This window comes from Sturnira hondurensis, unplaced genomic scaffold (genome assembly GCF_014824575.4).
Source record: "Sturnira hondurensis isolate 20B ecotype Veracruz unplaced genomic scaffold, ASM1482457v3 Scaffold0015056, whole genome shotgun sequence".
Taxonomy (NCBI): domain Eukaryota; kingdom Metazoa; phylum Chordata; class Mammalia; order Chiroptera; family Phyllostomidae; genus Sturnira; species Sturnira hondurensis.
Window position 1 is genome coordinate 2,886,946 of NW_028087687.1, and position 22,553 is coordinate 2,909,498.

Consider the following 22,553-nt stretch of genomic DNA (forward strand, 5'->3'; position numbering starts at 1 on the left):
TATAGTGAAGGGATTGGGGATAATATTAACAGGAAAAAAAAGAAAATATGTTGCTCACATAAAGTATATACAACAAATACATGTATTTCATACAATAAAACTACGTACAAGTTAAATCAAGACCATCTTTTCTAAGGCTGTTATTTATTATTTTTAAAAAGTATATTGCTCTTGCTTTCCTGGTAGAGCAGCTCCTTGAAATAAAGGATTCTGTCATTAAAAAAAATAATGTGTCAAACTGACAGTAACCAGAGGGGAGGGGGAGGGGAATCACAGGGGAAAGAAGGGGAAGGGTCATCAAGGAAACATATAAAGGATCCATGGGCAAAGCCAAGGGTGGGTAGGACTAAGGGTGGGAAGTGGGGGTGGGTGGGGCAGGGGGGAGTGGTGAAGGGAAAATGGAGAAAACTGTGCTTGAATGACAATAAAAAAATAAAATAAAATAATGTGTGTAGTGCATAATGTAAAATTATTTCATTAAGACTTTCAGTCTTGATTAGAAGTATAGATACATTAAAGCACTTTAAGAACCAATATGAAATGTAAAAGTGTTAACCACTAACACTAACACAGGAGGAACAATCTTTTGTGCTTTGGATGTATTAATCTCTTATTCCTTATAGAGGTAGCAGGGAGAAACCCACAGTGGGTGAGTTTGCAGATCTGTAAACATTCTCATTTTATAACCTAATATTTGTGAAGGTTCTTTAGAAATTGTAAAACAGAATGATGCAAATGTGTACCTTTACCATTCATGTCAACTCTCTCTAACAAGTTATTAAAGGGTCAGATGTTGCCATTGTGAGCGAGATGGCTTGGCTTCTTAGTCTAACATGTGTTCCAGGCAGCCAGAATCAGGCTACTCATAAGTTTTGCACTTAATAAACTACTTGATAAACTATGAATTATTTGGTGTAATATTGTAGATTTAATGAAAAAGAACTGTGTTTCTCGGCATAAAACTTTTAAGTACATAATCTACCATATGTTATATTCTGTCACAGAATAGTTGGGGGGAGAATAAACCCACCATATACAAAACAGAGGAACATAACAATATGGAAAAAATGTTTGCAATGTATATGGCAGAAGATACATACTCCCATTAGAGAAAAAGGCCTATAAAGCAGCTACAAAGATATGAGTACTCTAATAAAAGTCATGAATAAGAAATTCACAAGAGAAAAAATTGAAATTTTTAGTAAATATGAGAAATGACCAGAGATTTCTGGTCAAGATGGAGGCATAAGTAAACACAACTCACCTCCTTGCCCAACCACGTCAAAATTATAACTAAAATATAGAACATCCATCACTCAGATCTCTCAGAAATTGAGTTGAATTGGTAGTCTGATAGCTATGGAATTAAAGAAACCACTTCTATCCAGAGTGGTAGGAGGGGTGGAGATGCAGAACAGACTGGTCCCACACCCACATGTGGTAAATACAAATTCAGGAGACATATCTTGGGAAAGAGGAGTCCAGCCTCATAATAGGATCTCCAGCCCAGGGTTCCAGTGCCAGGAAGATAAGTCCCCACAACTGCTGGTTGCATAAACCAGCGGGGATTGAGTTGGTGAGAGAAACTTCTGGAGTCCCAAGCATAGACTTACTCAGACTTGCTCCCTCTGAGCTCCAGCAACAGGGTAACAGGTTGAAAGGCACCAGTGGCAAAGAGGGAGGAAATGAAGTGTCTGGCATCAAGGAGAGAGTTGGGGGACAGCTTTGTCTCAGACAGAAAGGTGGGCAGAGGCTAGAGTCCCTTTTCTGACCCCTCCCCCAACAGAGCCACAGAGCCAGGGGCCGGTGCCATGTCTGAGACTCCATCAATCTGGATAACACTGCCCTGCCCAGGAGATCCTCTGAGGCTCTGCCCCACCCATCTTATGGGCTTACCTTAGCTGTTAGCAGTAGCTTTCCCATGTGAATAGCTGATCTCAGCTCATAGTTCATGACTTCCTAAATCCTCTCCAACAAGCAAAAGCCAGCCTCAGGGAGTCCCCAGACTTCTGTATCTCTTGCTAAGTGGTCCCAGGCCTGGCAGCAGCAGCAGCCAGCCTAGATTCACAGCTTGGCTTCACCTGGGAACCACCAAGCCCAGCACAAAGTAGCAGCCATCTCAGATGCTTTATAGCTCAGGCAGGGCGGCTTCAGGCAAAACACAGGTGGGGGCTGACCTTGGCCTGCATCATCTGGAAAACCACAGAGTGTGCACACCCAATGGAGAGCTGCAGCCCATGTTGGAACTCCACCACCCTTCTTGTACACAGCTGATCCTCCATGGAGGGCAGAGCTGGGTGGTATATGGTCACAGCCAATCCTTGCAGCTGACTGGACTGAGTAAATCCCTTCCATTGATCTGCCAATAGCAACTAATGCTCAACTATGAGAGGAGGGTGTACTCAGCCCACACAAAGGGTGCGCCTTGAGTACCCAGTGTGGGTAATAAGGGAGGCTGTGTAAATGGACCCTTAATGTAATAGGACACCTATTACATTAAGCCATGCTACCAAGAGAGGGAGTCATCCACCTCTTCCTAATACATAGAAAAAAACACAGGGAGGTTGCCAAGATGAGGAGACAAAGAAACGTGGACCAAACAAAAGAACAGATCAAAACTCCAGAAGAAGAACTAAATGAAATGGGAGAAGCAATCTATCAGATACAGAGTTCAAAACGCTTGTTATAAGGATGCTCAAGGAATTGAATGAGGACCACAACAGCATAAAAATTCCAGCCAGAAACAAAGGATACACTAATTCAAATAAAGAACAATTTACAGGGAAGCAACAGTAGAATGGATGAAGCTGAGAAACAAATCAATGATTTGGAACATAAGGAAGCAAAAAAAAAAAAAACCTGATAAGAACAACAAGAAGGAAAAAGAACACCCCCACCCCGGGCAAAAATCGGGGATAGCGTAAGCAACCTCTGGGATGACTTCCAGTATCCCAACATTGGCATCAGAGTGGTGTCAGAAGGAGAATAGAGAGAGCAAGAAATCAGAAACCTATTTGAAAGAATAATGAAAGAAAACACCCCCAATTAGCAATACTGGTAAGATGGGAAAAGATGAAGGGACAGGATCTCCCACCTTCCCGCCAGCACCTCTACTGAAAATGATGCTAGACCTGAATTCCGACACGCCTCAGTGCAGTAAGCCATGTGGGCAACGGCTCTCATCAATTATTTTCTTCCCTTGAATGATTCTTGATGTTGTTCATAAAATAAGTAATATTTGAAGTCCTGCTCCCGTTTGACTGTTCTTAAGTTAAGGTCCTAAGAGTTCTTGACCCTTGATTTCTGTCTATCAAATCCCTGCACTCGGTCAGAAGAAAGACAGTCTATTGGTCCTCATAATATATTCACAGCATGGCCTTTGTTCCTTGCCTCCTACTCCCCATCACCACTGTTCCATAAAGCCCAAGGCTGGGTGGATAAAAGCAAGAAATAGTGTAAATGGAAACAGATGGGCGATGGGGATACAAGAGAGAGTGAACCAGAACAATGGAATAAGAGTATTTGTTTGCACAGATTCTTTATTCATTATGAATTTTTCTAACCTCCATATATTCTAAACAAAGTACTTGATTTCACTGGGATTATTATAATGAAAGTTTTTTTTTTGAAATGAGGACCAAAAAGGTGGATTCTGTGACAATAAACACTGTTTACAGGCATAATGACGAGCCCTATTCTACTGCTCTTATACAGTAGAACTAAAATTTGGCGTGTCTTTAGTTTATCCTTACCGTTTTTACTGTTTACTGTCCCCCAGACATACTGTGTCTGAACACCAGACTCCAGCACGATGCCTGCCTCGCACTTAAAAGAGGTTTCTCAACCATTTAATGAGTGAGTGAACGAATAATGTCTATACAACCGGGACATGACTGACATTCGTTATTTTATTTTTGCTGAGTAAATTGTGGGTTTATAGTTACTCACACAGATTGCTAAATGAGATAATAGCTTCAAATTTAGATGAGGACAAGACCCTTTTACTTCTTGAGATCGTTTCTTTATTTGTATCTTGTTTAGAAGATAGTTTGCAAGGGCTTCTTTGAGGGTCGTTTTCTTGGTGTCAAGTGACTCAAAATGAAGAAGTCTCAGTTCAAGGCCTCTTTTTTTTTTTTGAAGTCTTACCCAAAAGGAAGTATGAGGTGCATTGCATAAACTTGAAGTACGACAGAGACGAAACGTAAAGCAGGAAGAGCCTTGCCATCACTGTGCTGGATGGGGACACATGTGTCATGTGAACAGACATGACAAAAACAGCCCTCCTTAAATTACTTTTAGCGATAGTGATCACATTCATTTTAATTTTGCCGGAATATTTCAAGACACCGGAAGGTGAGTATATGATTACAATTTATCTTTTCTTTTTCATGGTTTTAGGAAATGTCCTTGTTTTGCGCACCTGCTGCCTGGGCTGAAGCTCTGTGTCTGACAAGCTAATAAAATGAGACAGCAATTCCAGCTGACTGTTAGCACAGCTCAGGGCCCTTAGTCCTAATGAATTCTTGTAGCATGTAACTATGCAATGAAGGGATAATTCAAAATTTGTAGTCTAGATTTCAAACACTGCGTTTATAATAATATAATCATGTGATTTTTGCTTTTTAAAACATTTTCTCTTGAAAGTAGTTTTAAGTATGCTTTTACATTCTGAAATTATTTTTTAAAGAAAATAACATTTATTATGTATAAAATGCTTGAATTCCCTTCAACACAACTATTTTGCACAATAACTTACTATTGCTTTTTGAAAAACAAAAATATTTATTTTCAATATATAATTAGAGTAAAATAGGTGCAAACGTAAGCAGGTGTACATGTGTGTATATTTTAATGAGAGAAAAATGAACTCATTTTCAGAGAATTGTGATGATTGCTGGAGTCTAGAGTAGAAAAACTAAATAGATATAAGCTTAAAGTATTCCTATATATCGGTAATAGACTTGAGAATATATTAATCTGACTGGGTGATTTGAAAATGCATTAATGTGACTGGATGATAAATGTCCCTAACATTTAATAAAAAGAAAAAATAAAAATAATTATGTATTGTATCTTTAAAAGTTATATATTATTAAAATCAAGAAGAATCTTATATTTGATGACTTGCTACAATAATTATTATTGCATATACATAATGCTAAGTAGACAGATAAAAAGATTTTGAGTAAGTAAACACCATAATTGTATGGTTTTGTGAACAATTGAATTTGAATCTGAATTTTTCAAAGAAATTTGAAAAATTTCTTTTGGTTTTCTGGCATTATGTTGCTTAGGTTAAGCATATATATATTCAATTTTAAAAAGTTTAACGACACTTACATTCGGTGTAGTTTCGTGTTGGTTTCAGGCATACAGCCGCGCGGTGCTGAGACAACCGTGCACTTCACGAAGTGCTGTCCTGACATGGCCGGCGCCCACCGGCCACCGTCAGTTATTACACAACTCGTATTTTTAATTCTTGATTACACTGAGGGAAAGTGCAAAAAGAATAGTTAGAATTGGACTAGAAATAATTTATTTCAATTTTAAGCTATTTTGGACTGAGAGTAAGCTTATTTAATAGTTATCTAAGGTAGGTCATATCGATATATATATCGATATATATATCGATATCATATATATTATATATATTATATAATATATATGATATATATCATGATATCATATATATATGACCTACCTTTGGAAGATATATATAATATCTTCCAAATATCAGGTTGGATCTAATGAAAACCAGGTAATCAGTCCAGAAAAGATTTAATCAACTCTTTGCTAACTATCGGTTAGTGCTTATGAGAGCTGGTGACTGCCAACATCGATAATTGTAGTTCTCCTAGTTTCCTAACTGATTATGTCTGATCCCAATGTGACCCTTACTGCCTCTACAAACCTGAAATGGCCACTTCTCTTTTTCCTGCTTCAGGAACAGAACAAATATTCCCTCAGACTCTTTGGGGTGACAAACTTATTTGGGAATTTTGTTGCAAAGATATCCTTGACGAGCCTACAAACACAGTGTTTGGAAAACACCATCTTATCTTGACATTTTGTGGTAGAAGGAATTTTTCCCAGAGTCACCATAAACAAAAATGATTACTAGGTGAAATGTTTTATACATACAGTAGTATAAGAATAATCTGTTACAGGTGCTATAGTGTAGTAATAATGCTTCATATCTTATAATGGTTTATGGATGACCAGGAATGGTTCATGTTGCCTCAGTTTACACTTAGGGGCCCATATTAGGGAGGACCTCCCCAAACCAGAATTATCTTCTAGAAGGCAGGCCCCTGGCACTACAGTCTTCCCCCGCTAGGTGAGCATTCTAGGAGCCCATCTGTGGCCGTGTACCAGCTGGCATTGTTGTGAGAGGCTGCATTCAGCTTCAGTGAATTTTTTGGAAGACTTTCAATATGTTTGCCCATTTCATGGTGGGTGATACACAAGAGAACCTGCCCACAGTGTATTGTTCAGCAGTTCTTGACCCCAAAACGGCCTGACCTCTGTGCCCAACACTCCCTATTCACCTGATCTTGCCTGAGTGACATTTTTTTGTTTCCCTGGATTAAAAAAAAGTCCTCAAAGTGAAACATTTTGCCAATGTGGAAGAAATGAAACAAAAAATGGCAGAAGCACTAAAAGGCATCAAAATCAAAGAGTTCAAAAACTGTTTGGGGCAGTGGAAAAAAGGTCTGGATAGGTGTATTGCACCTTACTTTGAAGGTGGCTGAGATTTAAAGATGTAAGACTAAACAGACAATTTTTGTAAATGAATCCTGCTTTTTTGGTCTTCCTCGTAACTGTTTTTCTTTCTCTTTAATTAGTAACTTTTAAATCACAATAATACTAGTGTCTTATGAAATGAATTGACTTAGCTGATATAGTTCATAAAATATTATATCTAGTAAAATTATTTAGATGATAAGCAAAGAGTGCCCTATTAATGCTGAAATCAACCTTGAGATTTGCCTGTATAGTTTCACCCTCCCTGTCAGTTACTTGTGTCTTTTTTTCATTTTTTCTTATGTTCTATTCACTTTAATTTCTAAGATAAATATTATAAATGATTTACTTATAAATTATTCACTGATACTTTGTCTTCAACACATAAATCATTTAAAAAGGAATCTTAATGAGGAATAAATGTATTCACAAGGTTTAATAGATTTGATTTCAAAATAAACCCTCTGAAGGCCTATGTTAAAAATAGAGAAATGTGTTTGATCATTTTTCATCAAGAATGTATCTGAGTCTGAATAATCATTACTCAGAACATTCAATTATCATAATTACACAGTATAATCTATTTATTCTAACTTTATTGAAGGAGAACCTTTTTAACAGTGTCTGGGAGTTTTAATGAGTTTGAATTGGGTATGCACTGGCAAGAGAGCTTACTGTAAAACTTGCAGTTTATTTGAAAGGCAGCTTATACTAAAATTCAGTAATAGAGATTCAAAAAGGTACAGATATATTTTGATTCAGAGCTACTTACAATTAAGGGAGCTGGGTTTCCCCAACCTTCTTTTGTTGAACTCAGTGTTGAGGAGAGAGAGACATGGTTAACTCAGATAAATCTCAGTGATCTTTTATTTTTTATTCTTTCACTTATGAATACAGTCTAACTGTTCCAGGAAACCAGGGCTATGAAAATGAAAGGCAGGTGTTCCTTTAAGGAGTTTTCAGTTGGGGAGGACTGGCTGGTAACTGGTTACATACGATACTGTAACGATAAATGAGCAACATGAAAAGGTGAACTGGGAACATAGTAAAAGGTGCTTCTGGTCTATCTGGGGAAGATGTTCCCTCCGTTTTTGTTGCAGTGGGAAATAGCTCCCAGAGTTCCAGCCATCTCCCTGTATGTCTCCTTGCCTGCTTGCAGAAGCGCTTTCTAAGAAAAGCAATCTTTATTGATTTTCAAATAAAATGTACTCATACAGATATCTCAGAAATTCTTGAAACCAAACATTGTAATGAGTTATACAAGTGTATTCCTGGTGGTTTGTGGTGACCTGGGATGGGAATAGTGCAGATGAAAACACCTCAGACCTATTTTTATCTAGCTGTGTTGACTTCCTCACTTCCCGTGAAGGGCCAAACTGACATAAACTATGTTTACCAGCGTTCGGGTCCCCTTCCTTTTCACACTTTCTCACGGAAATGGTAGTATAATGAGTAGTGAAATTGAAGAAAACAACAGATAAAGAAACTTTAAATACTCATCAATTATAGGCTAAATCCTGAAGTATATGAGCATATCTACTATATGTTACTTATTGTCTGCACTATAAAAAAGTGTTAAGTAAGGGTAACCACAACGAATTTGCCTGAAAGTGTTACTCTGTTTTTCAAAGATGGGCACTTTATTTTCTTCTTATTGATTGGCTCATTAAAAATTCAACCAGTAATCCCTAGTAAGATTTGAGATATTGTTTTATGACTATTTACATTTTTAAAAAATTTAACAAATACTTATACATGTACCAGGTAGTATAGCAAGTACTTTTACATACAATAACGGATTTCAACTCATTAACTATTTGAGCTCATTCACAATGAAGCATCTTTCTCAAGATACTATTCTGAAAATCTTCAGAAAGAAGGACTATAACTAGACGGGTAATTTTACTTTATTGTGAGATTTTACCTCTTCCTGAATTTTATGAGTTTTTCTAGCTTTAAAATGGCTGCTAATAGACACATTTCTTTACATCTATATTTTAGACAACATGTGCTGGCAAGAAACCACTGCTGAATATAATGCTTTTCACCACTTTGGCAGAATTGGCTTATTCTTTCATCCTTAGGTTACAATACCAACAATTCTTGCTGAGGATTCTTTCTAACTGCTTGTCTCATTGCATTGGTGGAAAAATGCTCTCTCTGTGTATCTTTTTTAAAACAGAAAAATATGACTTTCTCTAAAACATTAATATGTCAATATATCTTCCCCTTGCACTGCTGTTTCTTTTCTCTATAGACTTATCACCTATATAATTTTACTTATTTATTGTATTTACATTGTTTATATATATAGTTGTTGTTGCTGTCTGATTTCTCTAAATAGAATGTAAGCTCCATGAACATGAGGTTTCTGGCTGTTTTGTTCATATATCAAGCACGCGGGACAGTATTTGTTGATTGAGTGGATTTTCTGAGTCATGTTGTAAAGCACATAACAAGGAAATATTCTTGAAGAAAACATTTCTCATCTGATCTTCACAACCGTGTTTTGAATTAGGCAAGCCAGACATCACTATCCTTCTCTTACATTTTTAAAACATAAAATGTCATCACATATCCAGAACTTTCAGGTTGTGCAGCCTGTGAAATTTAGGTCACAGAATTTTTTATTTAAAAGATACGTGTTAAAGCAACAAATGAACAGACAAGCCTGACCACCATGCAACAGGATGGCGGTTACCAGAGGGAAGAGGGTGGGCGGTGGGCAAGAGTAAAAGGGTCAGACACATGCTGAGAGAAGAGGTTTGACTCTGGGTGATGAACGCACAGTGCGATATACAGATGATGTATCACAGAATTGTACTCTTGAAACCTAGATAATTTTATTAACCGATCTCACCTTGATAAATTTAATAAAAATATGTGTGCCTTTACTCTGAATCATTTTTCTACCATTTTTCCCCAAGGGGAATTCCAATATACTTTTATCCCTTGTTTTGACAAGTAAAACCTGCAGTCTCTTTTCTTTGTCCCGAATCTGCCTTTCACATACTGCTACCGTAAGGTAAAAGTAACCCCAAACTTTGCCCCTTGCCCCCGGACATATTTCAAATTGTTTTCTCCCAGTGTTCTGTGAATAAATCCACATCCTATCTAGACTCCCCTGTCCCTGGCCTGGTTATAAGTGTTCCTGTGTGCGTGCATCAATCACACACGGCATGATGTTGTTTACTCTTTCCCACTCACTATTACCCAGAAAGCATCAACAGGAGATCCAAAAAAGAAATATGATTGACTTTTTGCTACTGAAATTGATAGTCTTTTGCATCTATGCCAATTGCTACAGAGGCAGACCTGTGACCAAAGGAAGCAACACGTTAACCAATGTCTCTCAAAATATAGCAGCAAAACCATACACTCTCTCTTATCCTGGCAGCTAATATTTTTAAATTGCTGAATTATGCTATAGAATATCCTATAAGATGCAAGATCTTCAGAAACAGTTGGTAGTGCTTTGTTTTGTTCTGTTTTTTTAAGGGCACAACTTATATACAATAAAATACAAAATATCTTGAGTGTTCAGTGTCATGAATTTTGACAATGGTATGCACCTATGTAACTATAACCCCATATAAGATACTATTTTCATCACTCCCTGAAAGATTCCTTCTTCCATTTCCTGTCAAATCTCCTCCCACCCCCAAGGCAACATTCTGACCTGGGTCATAGTATAGTGTATAGTATAGTTTTGTGCCTTCTTATGCCTCATATAAATGGAACCACCACACCATATCTATTTTGGGTCTGGCTTCTTTATTTTAGCACCATATTTTGAGATTCATACATGTTATTGAGTATCAATAGTGCTTTCTTTTCATTGCTAAGAAGTCCATTGTATAAACACACTAAATTTGTTCATTCATCCATTGGGTTGTTACCAGATATTTGCTATTATAAATATGTTGCTATGAACACTCCTGCACAAACCTTTGTATGAACATATATTTTCTTTTCTATCAGGAAACTAGTAGAATAGCTGAGTATATTTAATTTTATAAGAAACTGCCAAATGCTTCTCCAACATGGTTGCACTAGCTGTTTCTAGTGGAAAATTTTTCTTGTTTCACCTAGTTTAAATGTAATATTCTGAAGCAATAACTCAGAATATGTGTTGTCTGAAATAATCCATGTTTCTTCCAAAGTTCCCTGGCAACTAGTTAACAGATAGATAACCTTGGAACTGGGGAAATATGACTTGACCTAGAGTAGTTTCTGCAGCTCTTATTGTCTGTCAAATGGTGAAGGTTTTATTATAAATTCTCACTTGTTTTTCAAGGTCAACAGAGAGTTGAGACTTCTGTTCTTATAGCCATACCTTGAAAAACATCCCTAGCACAAAAATCTAAAATGTGAGATGATGTGCTTAAAAATTTAAAAACACGTACTTGAACTGACGAGAAAACTTCTCAAAGAGGGAAAATGACTAGAAATCACAAGTCCACATGGGTGAGCAACAGTGAACAGATTGGCCACTTCAGGAGCATCTACCAATTCTTGGTGGCTTTAGAGTCTCAGTTTCACTGGGTCACACAGTAAGGGACAGAAGTCAAGCATAAGACAGGGACACTAAAAGGCACTACAAGGGTTGTTTCCAATTCTTGGCTATAATAAATAAAAAGCTGCCATGAAAATTCATTTACAGGTATTTGTGTGAACATATGTTTTTATTTCTCTTGTGTAAATTCCTAGAAATAGAACTGTTGGGTGATATGGTAAATATATGAGGTCTGTCCATAAAAAATCCAGCCATTGTTAATATGACGAGAACAGTTTGTGACACATCAGTGTAACCTGGAGGTCAAGGAGAGTGGACTGGAATGTGCATGTGTGAACAATGATGACTCCACTGTACTAGTCAGTGGGGGTGGTGCAGTGCCACTGAGTGAGCATATTTACTGTGTGGCCATCACATTCAAAATGGCTGAGCAAGCAGAGCAACAAATCTTCACCAAATTTTGCATAAAGCTTGAACATTCCTCTGTGGAAACTATTCAGATGATTCAGAAGGCTGCAGCTATGGGCAGCTGGTGCTTGGCAGCTTCATCACGACAACATGCCTACTCATGCATCATGTCTCAAGCATAGTTTTTGGCAATACATCAAATCACCCAGGTGACTCAGTATCCCTACAACCCAGATTTGGTGGCCTGTAACTTCTGGCTGTTCCCCAAACTAAAATTACCCATGGAAGGGGAGAGATTTCAGACTATTGATGAGATTCAGGAAAATATGATGGGGCACCTGATGGCAATTGGGAGAACTGTGTGAGGTCCTAAGGGGCCTACTTTGAAGGGGACTGAGACGTCATTGTCCTATGTACAGTTTCTTGTATCTTGTATCTCCTTCAAAAATGTCTCTGTTCTTCATATTACATGGTCAGATACCTTATGGACAGACCTCGTATGTTTAACTTATATAAAACAAAAGTCTGTTTTCCAAAGTGGTTGTAGTATTTTATATTTCCACCATGTATGAGAGTTATAGGTCATAGAAATGTTATTCAAAACAGCAAAAAATAGAAACAACCCAAATGTTCACTGTCAAAGAATGAATAAATTGTGGTATATTCATTCAAATGAATACCACAAATAATTAACTACAGCAACACATAACAACATGTTATGTTTTAGTTAAAACATATTAAGTAAAAAAGTAAGTCATCAATGAACACATACAGTATATTTCATATATCTGTATACATGTCTAAACTGTTAAGTAGTGTAATGTTACTTAGGAATAAATACACTTTGGAAAGACTACAGTAAAGCAAAGGGGTGATAAACACAAAATTCATGATAATGGTTAACCTCTGGGAGAGGAGTGTGTAGGGATGGATGGGAAGGGGTAGGGCGCTTCAAAGATGTTAGTGATATCCTGATTCTTAATCTGTGATAAATACATGGTGTTTATTTTTATTATCCTTTAACTGGCACAATACATTTTATATACGCTTATATATGATTTGTTTATAATAAAAGCTAAAAAAGAATATAAAGATAGTTTATGTTACTTTGCTTTTCTTTAAGAAGAAAACATGACTGACTTGGGACTTGGTTCAATACTGTAATATACTTTTTTATTCTACTTAGTATTCTATATACTTAGAGAGATTGCAGTCTTAGTAGTGGGGTAATTCTGGAATGCATTCTATCTCTGGGAGTGAGAATTTAGATGTCTGATTCCCAGCAATATTATTGTCAGTAGTTAAATTCATAAATCCTTGTTTATGGAGATGAGAATATAGCCCATCTGATAACAAAAGTGACTGAGTAGAATTTATTTATTTCTTAAAATTATACCAGGGAAAGATATGCCCTTGATTTATTTTCCAATTGAATTATTTAAAGCTAAGATTTAAAAAACATAAAATGACCTCACAGCCAAATGTAAAGGATATATCATCAATCCTAGAAAGCTCACATGGTCATTATTGGGTAAGACTGTAATATTGGCAGTGAAAACTTCCCTGCCTCCCTTCTAGGTCATAGCATAAGAACATACATTCAAAAAGTGGAGGATTTCCTAAGATATAATGTCTAGCGAGGCAAATGGAAACATGGCAAGAAATAAGTTTCTCGTGTATTTTAGTAAGACACAAAAAGCTATGGAGTTCCATCAGATGGTGCAGTTCTCTCTTTGTCCTGGGACGATATTTTAAAAAATTAGCTACTATTTGATTACAACTTTGTTTATAGATACATTATAAAATTGTGTATTTGAGTAAATTACCTTCTCCCCCAAATAATTTCTAGTAGCTCCACTATGAAATGTCTTTGTAGCTGGAAATCTACGTGAATTATTACAGAAGCAATTTCAAATATAGAGGATAATGAACCTTTAATTTATTAAATAATAAAAATATAGTAATCAGTAATAAAACACTTAATGGAACTAGTAACAAAGTACAAATTACAAGCAAAAAAAATTAATGTCCATCAATAGCCTGCTTTTCTTTTTTAAAAAATTTATTTAACTATTTTTCAAGTACAGTTGTCTGTCTATTACTCCCATCCCATCCCACCTCCCGTGCTCCCCCCCTCCTATTTCCACCCTTCTTAATTGTTGTCCGTGTATCCTTTATATTTGTTCCTCTAAATCCCTCCCCTATTTCCCCTGAAATTCCCTCCCCTCTCCCGTCTGGCCACTGTCCCCCTGTTCTCTATTTCAGTGTCTTTGGTTATATTTTGCTTGCTTGTTTGTTTTGTTGTTTAGCTTCCTGTTAAAGGTGAGATCATACAGTATTTGTCCTTCAACACCTGGCTTATTTCACTCAGCATAATGCTTTCCAGTTCCATCCATGCTGTTGCAAAAGGTAGGAGCTCCTTCTTTCTCTCTGCTGCATAGAATTCCATTGCGTATATGTACTATAGTTTTTTGATCCATTCATTTACTGATGGGCACCTAGGTTGCTTCCAACTCTTGGCTATTGTAAATTGTGCTGCTATGAACATTGGGATATGTTCATATGTTCTTTGGGATTGGTGTTTTAGGGTTCTTAGGATACAATCCCAGCAGTAAAATTGCTGGGTCAAAAGAGAGGTCCAATTTTAGTTTTCTTAGAAAATTCCATACTGTTTTCCATAATGGTTGTACCAGTCTGCAATTCCACCAACGGTGGACTAGAGTCCCCTTTTCCCCACACCTTCTCCAATATTTGTTGTTTATTGCTTTGTTTATGATAGCCATTCTCACTGGTGTAAAGTGGTATCTCATTGTGGTTTTAATTTGCATCTCTCTGATAGCAAGCGATATTGAGCATCTTTTCATGTGTCTCTGGATCCTCTGTATGTCCTCCTTGGAGAAGTGTCTGTTCAAGTCCTTTCTCCATTTTTTAATTGGGTTAGTTGTCTTCTAAGACTGAAGTCGTGTGAGTTCTTTGTATATTTTGGAGATTAAACCTTTGTCTGAGGTATCATTGGCAAATATGTTTTCCCATACAGTTGGTTGTCTTTTTATTTTAATGCTGTTTTCTTTAATAGCCTGCTTTTCTTTTCAGTTTTAAACAAGATGTATGACTAGAAGAAGTAATTTTTTGAAATGGAGTAATTCTTCTATTGTGTTCCACATTATTTGGAAATTTAAAAAAATGTGTTTTGCCCTATATGGTAAAGAAAAACATGTAAAAGTGAAATTGAGCATGCTACCAATTTTCTTGTACCAGCAAATAAATGACTGACAGTTTGAAAGAGAAGGTTCCTGCTCCTCAGTAGATCACCATGTCTAAATAGGGATCCCCAATTTTTATATAGTGAGCTATATTTACTTGTGGAATATGGGTTTTTATTTTAAATAATATACATTGGGATAATTTTTAAGTGTTTCCATGTTGCTATAACCCCATGAGGTTAGCAGGATCCAGAGTTATTATCTTTATTTTGCTGACAAGAAAATGAGACTAATGGAAATTAAATTGCTCCAGTACCTTGGCATCAAAGTCTTTGTCTTTTGTTTTGAACTTGGTGTTATTTCTATTTACATCCTCATTTCTCTATCTGATGTTTGTCTTCAGACAAAAATATAAGTTATGTCACCCTCTTATATTTTATTTTTGGAAGTTCAGGTAGGCCAATTCCTGGCCACCCAAACACATTAGGTGCTAATCCCTAGAACCCATAAATGCTGTCTCATAAGGGAAACAGGTCTGTATTGATGTGATTAAGTTAAGGATCTTGAGATGGGGAGATTTTCCTGCAGCATCTGAGTGAACCCTAAATCCAATCACAACAAGAAAGAGGCACCAGGAGATTTGACCCAGAGATATGGAGGAGAAGGCAACAGGACCACACAGTCTAAGTTTGGAGTGGTACAGCCACAAGGCAAGGAATGCCAGCAACCACCAAAAGCGGGAAGAAGGGCAAGGCACAGACTCTTCTCCAGGACCTTCAGAGGGAGTGCAGTCTTGAAGACACCTAGGTTTCAGACCAGCAGAACTGGTGTTAAACGTCTGGCCTTCAGAACAGTAAGAGAATGAACTTCTTGTTTTAAACCACCAAGGTTGTAGTAACTTGTTGCACAGCCCTCGGAAACTAATAGTGATACTGTTCACAGTTTTCATTCCCTGTTCGACTCCATGTAGCTGACTTGAACCTCTCGTGTAGCGCAGATGCATTCCGAGGAAACTGAGGTTTGTTCCTTAAAACTTTCCCAGGAGAGAGAACGGTTAAAATGCTAGGGTTTCCAAGCACTTCTGTACAAGAACTGTTGGCTGAAAATTAATAGAGAATATTGATAAATTTTAAAAAGGAATCATTAAATGAGGTAGCTATTATTAATTCACATAAAAACAGAGTCTTGTCATTAGTAAACTAAAATGTGCTGAATCCACCTCAGAAAAACTGGGAGCTTTTATTGTGTACTTATTTGAATGCCCAAAATACAAAATTTCATAGTAAAGAAGTGTTTGCTTGTTTATATTTCCTTTACAGGAAACGTATTGGAGCTATCATGTCTGGAAGTATGCTTACAACCTAATCGCACCTATTCACTCTCCTCCTTAAATTTTTCTTATGTGACTTTTCTGGAGCCAGTAAAGGAAATGGAGGCTATAATGGGAATATTTCTAAGTCACTCCAGCTTTCAAAACTTCACCAGGATGTGCCAAGACATCACCAGTGAATTTACAATGTGCTCCGCGTGTTTGCTTTGTGAGTCCAAAGGAAACATGGATTTTATTTCTAAGCAACAAACACCACGAGGTAAGTGCAAAGGGAAAGTGAGAATAAAATTTTTCGAGGATAAATGACGTTATTCTGTTATAAAAGATATTAATGGCCTATTCCAACTTGGAGTCCATTGGCAATGGGACACTCCCTGGGACAGTTCCTGAGGAGTGACTTGTGGGGTTTTGGGGTGTTACTCGTTCTTTATGTACATTATCAAAAAGAAAATATATTTAAAATATATCAAAATGCCACTGTAGTTCACATTCACTTGTTGGTTAAAAATTATTTAACATGGTTTCTCAAAGGTATTGAATTTAAAAAAATGATTTTAAAGATATGAATTTTAAAAATTCTAAGTAAACCTGTAAGTTCTCATAGTAAAAAAAAATCACACTTTGATTCTCGAAAGAGTCATTGAATTCCTGATAAATTTGTGATATCCGTATTTTGCCATGTATAATACCCACTTTTTTGCCCAAATTTTTGAGGAAAAAATAAGGATGCACATTATACATGGGTATCACTAATTTGTTACTGGCACATAAAATTTCTTGCACCTTGTATCTGTTCTTGTGTTTTGTAATTATCTGTCACACAACATTTCTCATGCCATAATATGATTAAAAATAATTGCTAAAGTTCTTTATAATACAAAAACCAAGCATCTAAATATAAATAAATAAATAATTGAATTAAAAAATTAAAGCAAAAGATTTTTTCCTGAGAGTTTGACCCAGCAACATGGGTGTGTGTTATACATGGTGAAATACTGTACTTCTGCTTAATGTTTACCCCCTGTCTATGAGCTGTCGTTTTACCTGTCTACCTAGCCAGTGAGCCTCTTGATGACAAGAACTCTGTCTTTGTTCACCAGCATACTTCTGCATCTCAGAATGTGATATTATCTGAAAACAAGGTTATTGCCAATGTAATTAGTTAAGATGAGCTCAATAGGGTGGCCCCTAATCCAGTATGATTGGTGTCCTTATAGAAAGGAGAAATGTGGACATGGACAAGCACAGAGGGAGGGCACCAGGTGGAGTTCAAGGCAGAGATCAGGGTGATGCTCCTACAAGACAAGGGGCACCAGGATGGCCAGCAACCCCCAGGAGCCAGTGGGGAGGCATGGAGCACATTTTACCCTTAGAGCCCCCAGAAAGAAGAAAGTTGGCAATACCTTAACCTTGAAAGTCCAGCTGCTAGAACTATGAGACAATGCATTTCTGTTTCTTAAACAACCCAGTTGTTTTTGGTACTTCATGATGGCAGCCCTAGCAAACCAGTGTCATGGGAGATGAGCAATATTGTTGTGACAGTTTCAAAGAATAAGATCTGTTCCACGAGTTGCCATAGAAATACCCGTGTTTTCTTCGAGATGCTCTGATCTATTTCAACCTTACTGTCACCTGGTTATCCAATCTCATGAATGTAAATCATTGCTTTTAATGCAGGTAACTTCTTGTGTTTTTTTTTTTATGTAGGAAAGAAAGGATTTAGTTTTGAGTTGTATTACTATGTATTACTATTCTGTGAATAACATTTTCTTAATCTCTCTCTAGTTTTTATCATGAGAGGATCCATGGAAATGAAGGCAAATGATTTTCATTCAGCTTGTCAGCACTTTAACTTCACTGTAGAGCCTGCAGGTGACCAACTGGAGGAATATAACATTACCTGCAATCTAAAAGCAAGCACCAGAAGTTCAGTAATCATGGAGGAAGATCCAGCCAAGGAAAAGTCTATGAACCATACTTGTAGAATCATTAATTACCCGAATAATTGTATACACATTTCCTTGAACCTAGAAATGGATGTAAAAAGTAAGTTTTAAAGGAAATTAGAGAAAAAAGAGAAATTATATAAGGGTTATCCCATTAACTTCATTGAAAGTCAAATAGTTGAAGAGTTTTGTTGATGGAATAATATGGCTGGAAAAATGTTAGCCCTTTTATCTGTTTTTTTTCAATTTTATTTTTTTTTCAATTTTTCAATTTGTGCTTTCATGGGGCCCAACTATATCTGGAGGCAGAAGTGGCACCTATGGGTTGTCATTTGAGGGTCATTAGAAAAACCTTCTCTTAGAATAAAGGCCTTAGAATAAATTTTGGACATGCCTTTAGTTGTGCTCGAAGTCATACTACTACACTTGGGTATGAAAGGGTGAGATTTATTTTTATGTGTAAATATCTATGTACATTGCAGCATGCTATTAAAATCTTATTTCAAGTTGATTTAACATGTCCTCTCTTAGAGCTGAGAACCAGAGCTGGATTAACTGGGATTTTGAATGGAAAGCCGAGAAGATAGGCAAGGTCCAGGTTAGGCAATTTAGGTCACCGGATGGCTTGTGGGGACTGTAGGAGCCCCAGGGACAAAACTTACATATGTCTTAGTTCTGATGAAGACTGCTGAACTTCCTAGTCACACTCTTCTGAATTTCCACAACTGATCCTTTCTTGCTAAGCAGTGCACCCTTACTTCCCCCCACAAAACCTGCTCTCGAAGAGCATTTTATAATGCAACCATTGAATGAGTGCCTGCTGTCTGCCAAGCAGCGTGCCAGGCATTGGAGACACAAAGACAGATGAATGTGAAACAATCAAGCAAGTGCATTCAGGGTGACAGGTGTGATGGCAGAGTAACTTGCTGTGTGTCTGGGTATTCTAGACATGTGAGGGCCTTTCAGATGACTTTAGAATGGCTTTCTAAAACTTTATTTTTGAGGCAGATATTTTAAAAACATTTTATATTTATTTTAAAGCCAACAGAAATAGATAATATGTATGCATTTTTCAAAGTAAAATACATGACTCCAGAGAAATTTTGCCAGTGAGTTAGTTTGCCCAGGGCCCTACAGCTTCTATACTTGGGAAGCATTTCAAGATGTGTGTATGTGTGTGGGGACTGGGAGGGTATGAGAGAGTTGACCCCTCTGTTTCAGGGGTGAGGTTGGAAGGTAGGTTTTGAAAAGCCTCCCTGTGGAAGGAGACTATGATAAAATCTGAAAAGTAAAGAGGTTTGGATTACAGATACTAAAACATTTATTTGAATGTGCATTTATGTATCCATTTAATTGTATTTTATATTTTCTAAAACATAAAGGGAAAGATAAGCATTTCTATTATTCTGATTTTAAGAGGATTTATTTTTGTGGAAAATAATGAAAAATCCATAAATTCTAGTCAGAATGAAATGACAGTTAATTTTTTTGCTCCCATAATTCAGAAAGATAACAGGGGTGCACAAATGGGTTGTCTTGTATTCTGGAAAAACTGTATCCCTTTTACCATGTGTAAAAGATTAAAGAATTATTTGCTTTTTTCCTCTGCTGTACAAAGACTAATGTGATCTTTTATTAAAAGCCCCATCCACCAGGGGATGAAAATAAATTTAGTCCATTCTGGTAGATTTACTCTGAAATAATACGTTAAACTGTCGCGTTAGATGTTTTTCAGATTCTTGTCTGTTTCCCTTGGTTCTTTGCAAGATGGCCTCAGGGATGTGGGGAGACACTTGGCCCCAACGAACACAGTCCGCTCTGGCAATATCAAATTGGCGAATGTGTGTTTTTTTTCATAGCTAGATCAGTGCCCAGTGACAGGCTGGTCATGGGACCCACCTTGGCTCTTGCTGGCACTGCAAATCTTCTATTCCAATTAACTGCCTGCCTGTATCTTGCTGAGTGAGAAAGGCAACTGGCTATTGTGGAATGATATTGAGGAGGCCGAGAGCTGCTATTCCAGGCAATTCTCACCTTTTCTCCAGTCAGCCTCTCCTCTGAATAAATGGTCACTGCTTATGTAATGAGCATCTGCCCGTGGAGGGTGCGCCTGGGAAAGGAGCACCACAGGGCAGTCATCCAAGGATGTAAACAAGTTATGTATCTGGCTGAGTTGAATAAGTACTGGCTGTGTTTCGTGTACAGGGAAAAGGGTACGGAGGATGGCTTAGAAAGTCAACCATCCTCCCCACATTGCCTCACTGTCATTTAAATGAATGGATAAGTTTCTACCTGTATATTCATAAAATATAGACTGGGATAACTGCATGTTTAATTAACACACACACTTGTTCTGATCATTGCCCTGAGAGCCCCTTCAAAAAAGGGGTTCTGGTTATCACCTGCCCTGGCCTTGACCCCGTCTGCCCCAGCCTAGTCATTTCTCTTTGCCTTCTTTTCTCTACTTTCTCCATCCTCCTCATACTCAGTGCATCTTTGTTGATTTCAGGATATAATTTTTAGCTACTTGGCTCTGGTGTGGTCTTAACCTAGTGATAGAAATGACAATGCAACTAACACCAGCATAACCTGTAAGTGAAATTAAGCCTAGAATTTTGGACCTAACTTAATTCCTGGAGCCTACTTAATCAAGTTTCCTCATTTAATACACGAGGGAAGAATTCAGGAGTGCAAATTCCCCTATGAAGTAATGTTATATACTATTTAGCTTTTTGGTTAAGGGCAGAATATGTACTAGAACCCAGTTCTACCACTACGTAGCGTCTTATCTATTGTACGTTTTATTGTATTTTTATAGTATTTTTTCTTTGCAGATTTCTATTGTTCCATGAAGATCACTTGGTATATTTTAATCATATTAGTTTTTATATTTTTGCTCATCTTCACTATTCACAAAGTACTTGAAGTCCATAGACAAATGCGGACGTGGCAGAGTAAGTAATAAATCCATCATTTGGATACTCTATTTAGGTTGAAGGAACTCCTAATCTTATCTACAGATTCAATTTCCTTTTTAAATTCAACTTACCATTTACTGAGTGCTACCCTGTATAAGTGGTGAAGATAAGCATAAATTAGACAAACACCAGCATTCAAGGAGAACCATGTGCCTTTTCCCTACCCAGACAAGTGAGTAGGAGGAGAAGGAAGACTGGGGGAATTGAGAGGAAGAGATGCACTGAAGGTTGAGCAAGAGCTGAGTGGGAGTGAGTGGAGATGAGGGGTAGGGGAATGGAGAGTGGTGATAGAGTTGGAGATCTTGAGCAGAGTAGCTCCAGGTGATGGATGTGAGTAGGAGCCAATCTGTAATAAGGGAGAGTGAGTCAGCAGAGTTGAGGCTGGGATGAGTTAAAATGTGGAACTGGAAATCAGGATAATAGGGATAATATTAAAAATATGCAATAACTAGTACGATGCTCACCTGTCAGGATGGACACTGACTGTTAACTATTGCTGTGGCCCTACAGGCGTGCTCCCTGCATATATCAGCCCTGCTGGTATGTACCTACCAATCTAGTGTGTACCTGTGCATATACTGGCTGAATATCAGGCCTGATCAAAAGTAACTGGTCCCTTAAAGGCAAGAGAAAAATGCATCACGATGAGATTAGACCTTGGAGATAAGTGGATATATTAGAATCCTGGGACTGCCATTTACTAGTTATGTGACTTTCAGCCAGTTGCTGATTGTATCTGAGAGTCCCTTTTCTCTTCTGTAAAAGAAGGCTAATCACCATTACCTCCCAGGGCCGAAGTAAAGATTGAACTAAAGAGATGACATAAGAAAGTAACACAATGTCTAGTGCATGGTAATGCTCAGTAAAGGAAAGTGGTATTGCCATGCTTGGATTATTGCTCAAGGCTCTTCTGTTCTTTACCAGGCAAGGCTGTCAGGCATTTCGGAAGGCCAAATGAATGGTTGCCTCCACCTCAGAACAAGAGTTAGTTCTTTCAGCTAAGTATTTGTTGCAGATATATCTGAGGGCAGTTTCATATCAAGTCTTGTCATTGATACCTTAGTAAGAAGACCCCTAATGCATCGGTTGCTCATCATAATTTTGTGCGTTTGTAGAATAACCATTTTCATAAGATTTTGTCAAAGTATAAAAACAGGTTACGTACTATTATTTTTATTTTATAGATGAAGAAACTCCTCAGAGAGATTGTTGTTTTGTCCAAAGTTATACAGCTAATGATATGTCAATGTTAAGACCCAGGGTTTTTCTATCTTTGGAAATTATATTATTTTAAATAAATTGTGTGTTATTTACAAATAGGACTTAGTTTTGAGTTTTTTAATCCATTTTTTCCTGTATAATTACACATTAAAAAGGAGATAAAGAAGCCAGAATGAAAATGGATCTAAAAAGAGATGAATAGTGGGA

At 37.3% G+C, this 22,553-nt stretch overlaps 1 protein-coding gene across 1 annotated transcript in view; it reads left to right on the top strand.

Annotated features, from left to right (window-relative positions):
- Window positions 1-4,208: 4,208 nt before the first annotated feature.
- The window catches only part of TMEM156 (transmembrane protein 156), a 28,229-nt gene continuing 9,884 nt past the window's right edge, over window positions 4,209-22,553 (top strand). The window contains exons 1-4 of the mRNA XM_037064329.1: window positions 4,209-4,353; window positions 16,191-16,460; window positions 17,987-18,247; window positions 20,982-21,101. Of these exons, the coding sequence (XP_036920224.1) occupies window positions 4,266-4,353; window positions 16,191-16,460; window positions 17,987-18,247; window positions 20,982-21,101 (739 nt within the window). The 5' untranslated portion in view covers window positions 4,209-4,265. The remainder of the gene's footprint in view (window positions 4,354-16,190; window positions 16,461-17,986; window positions 18,248-20,981; window positions 21,102-22,553) is intronic.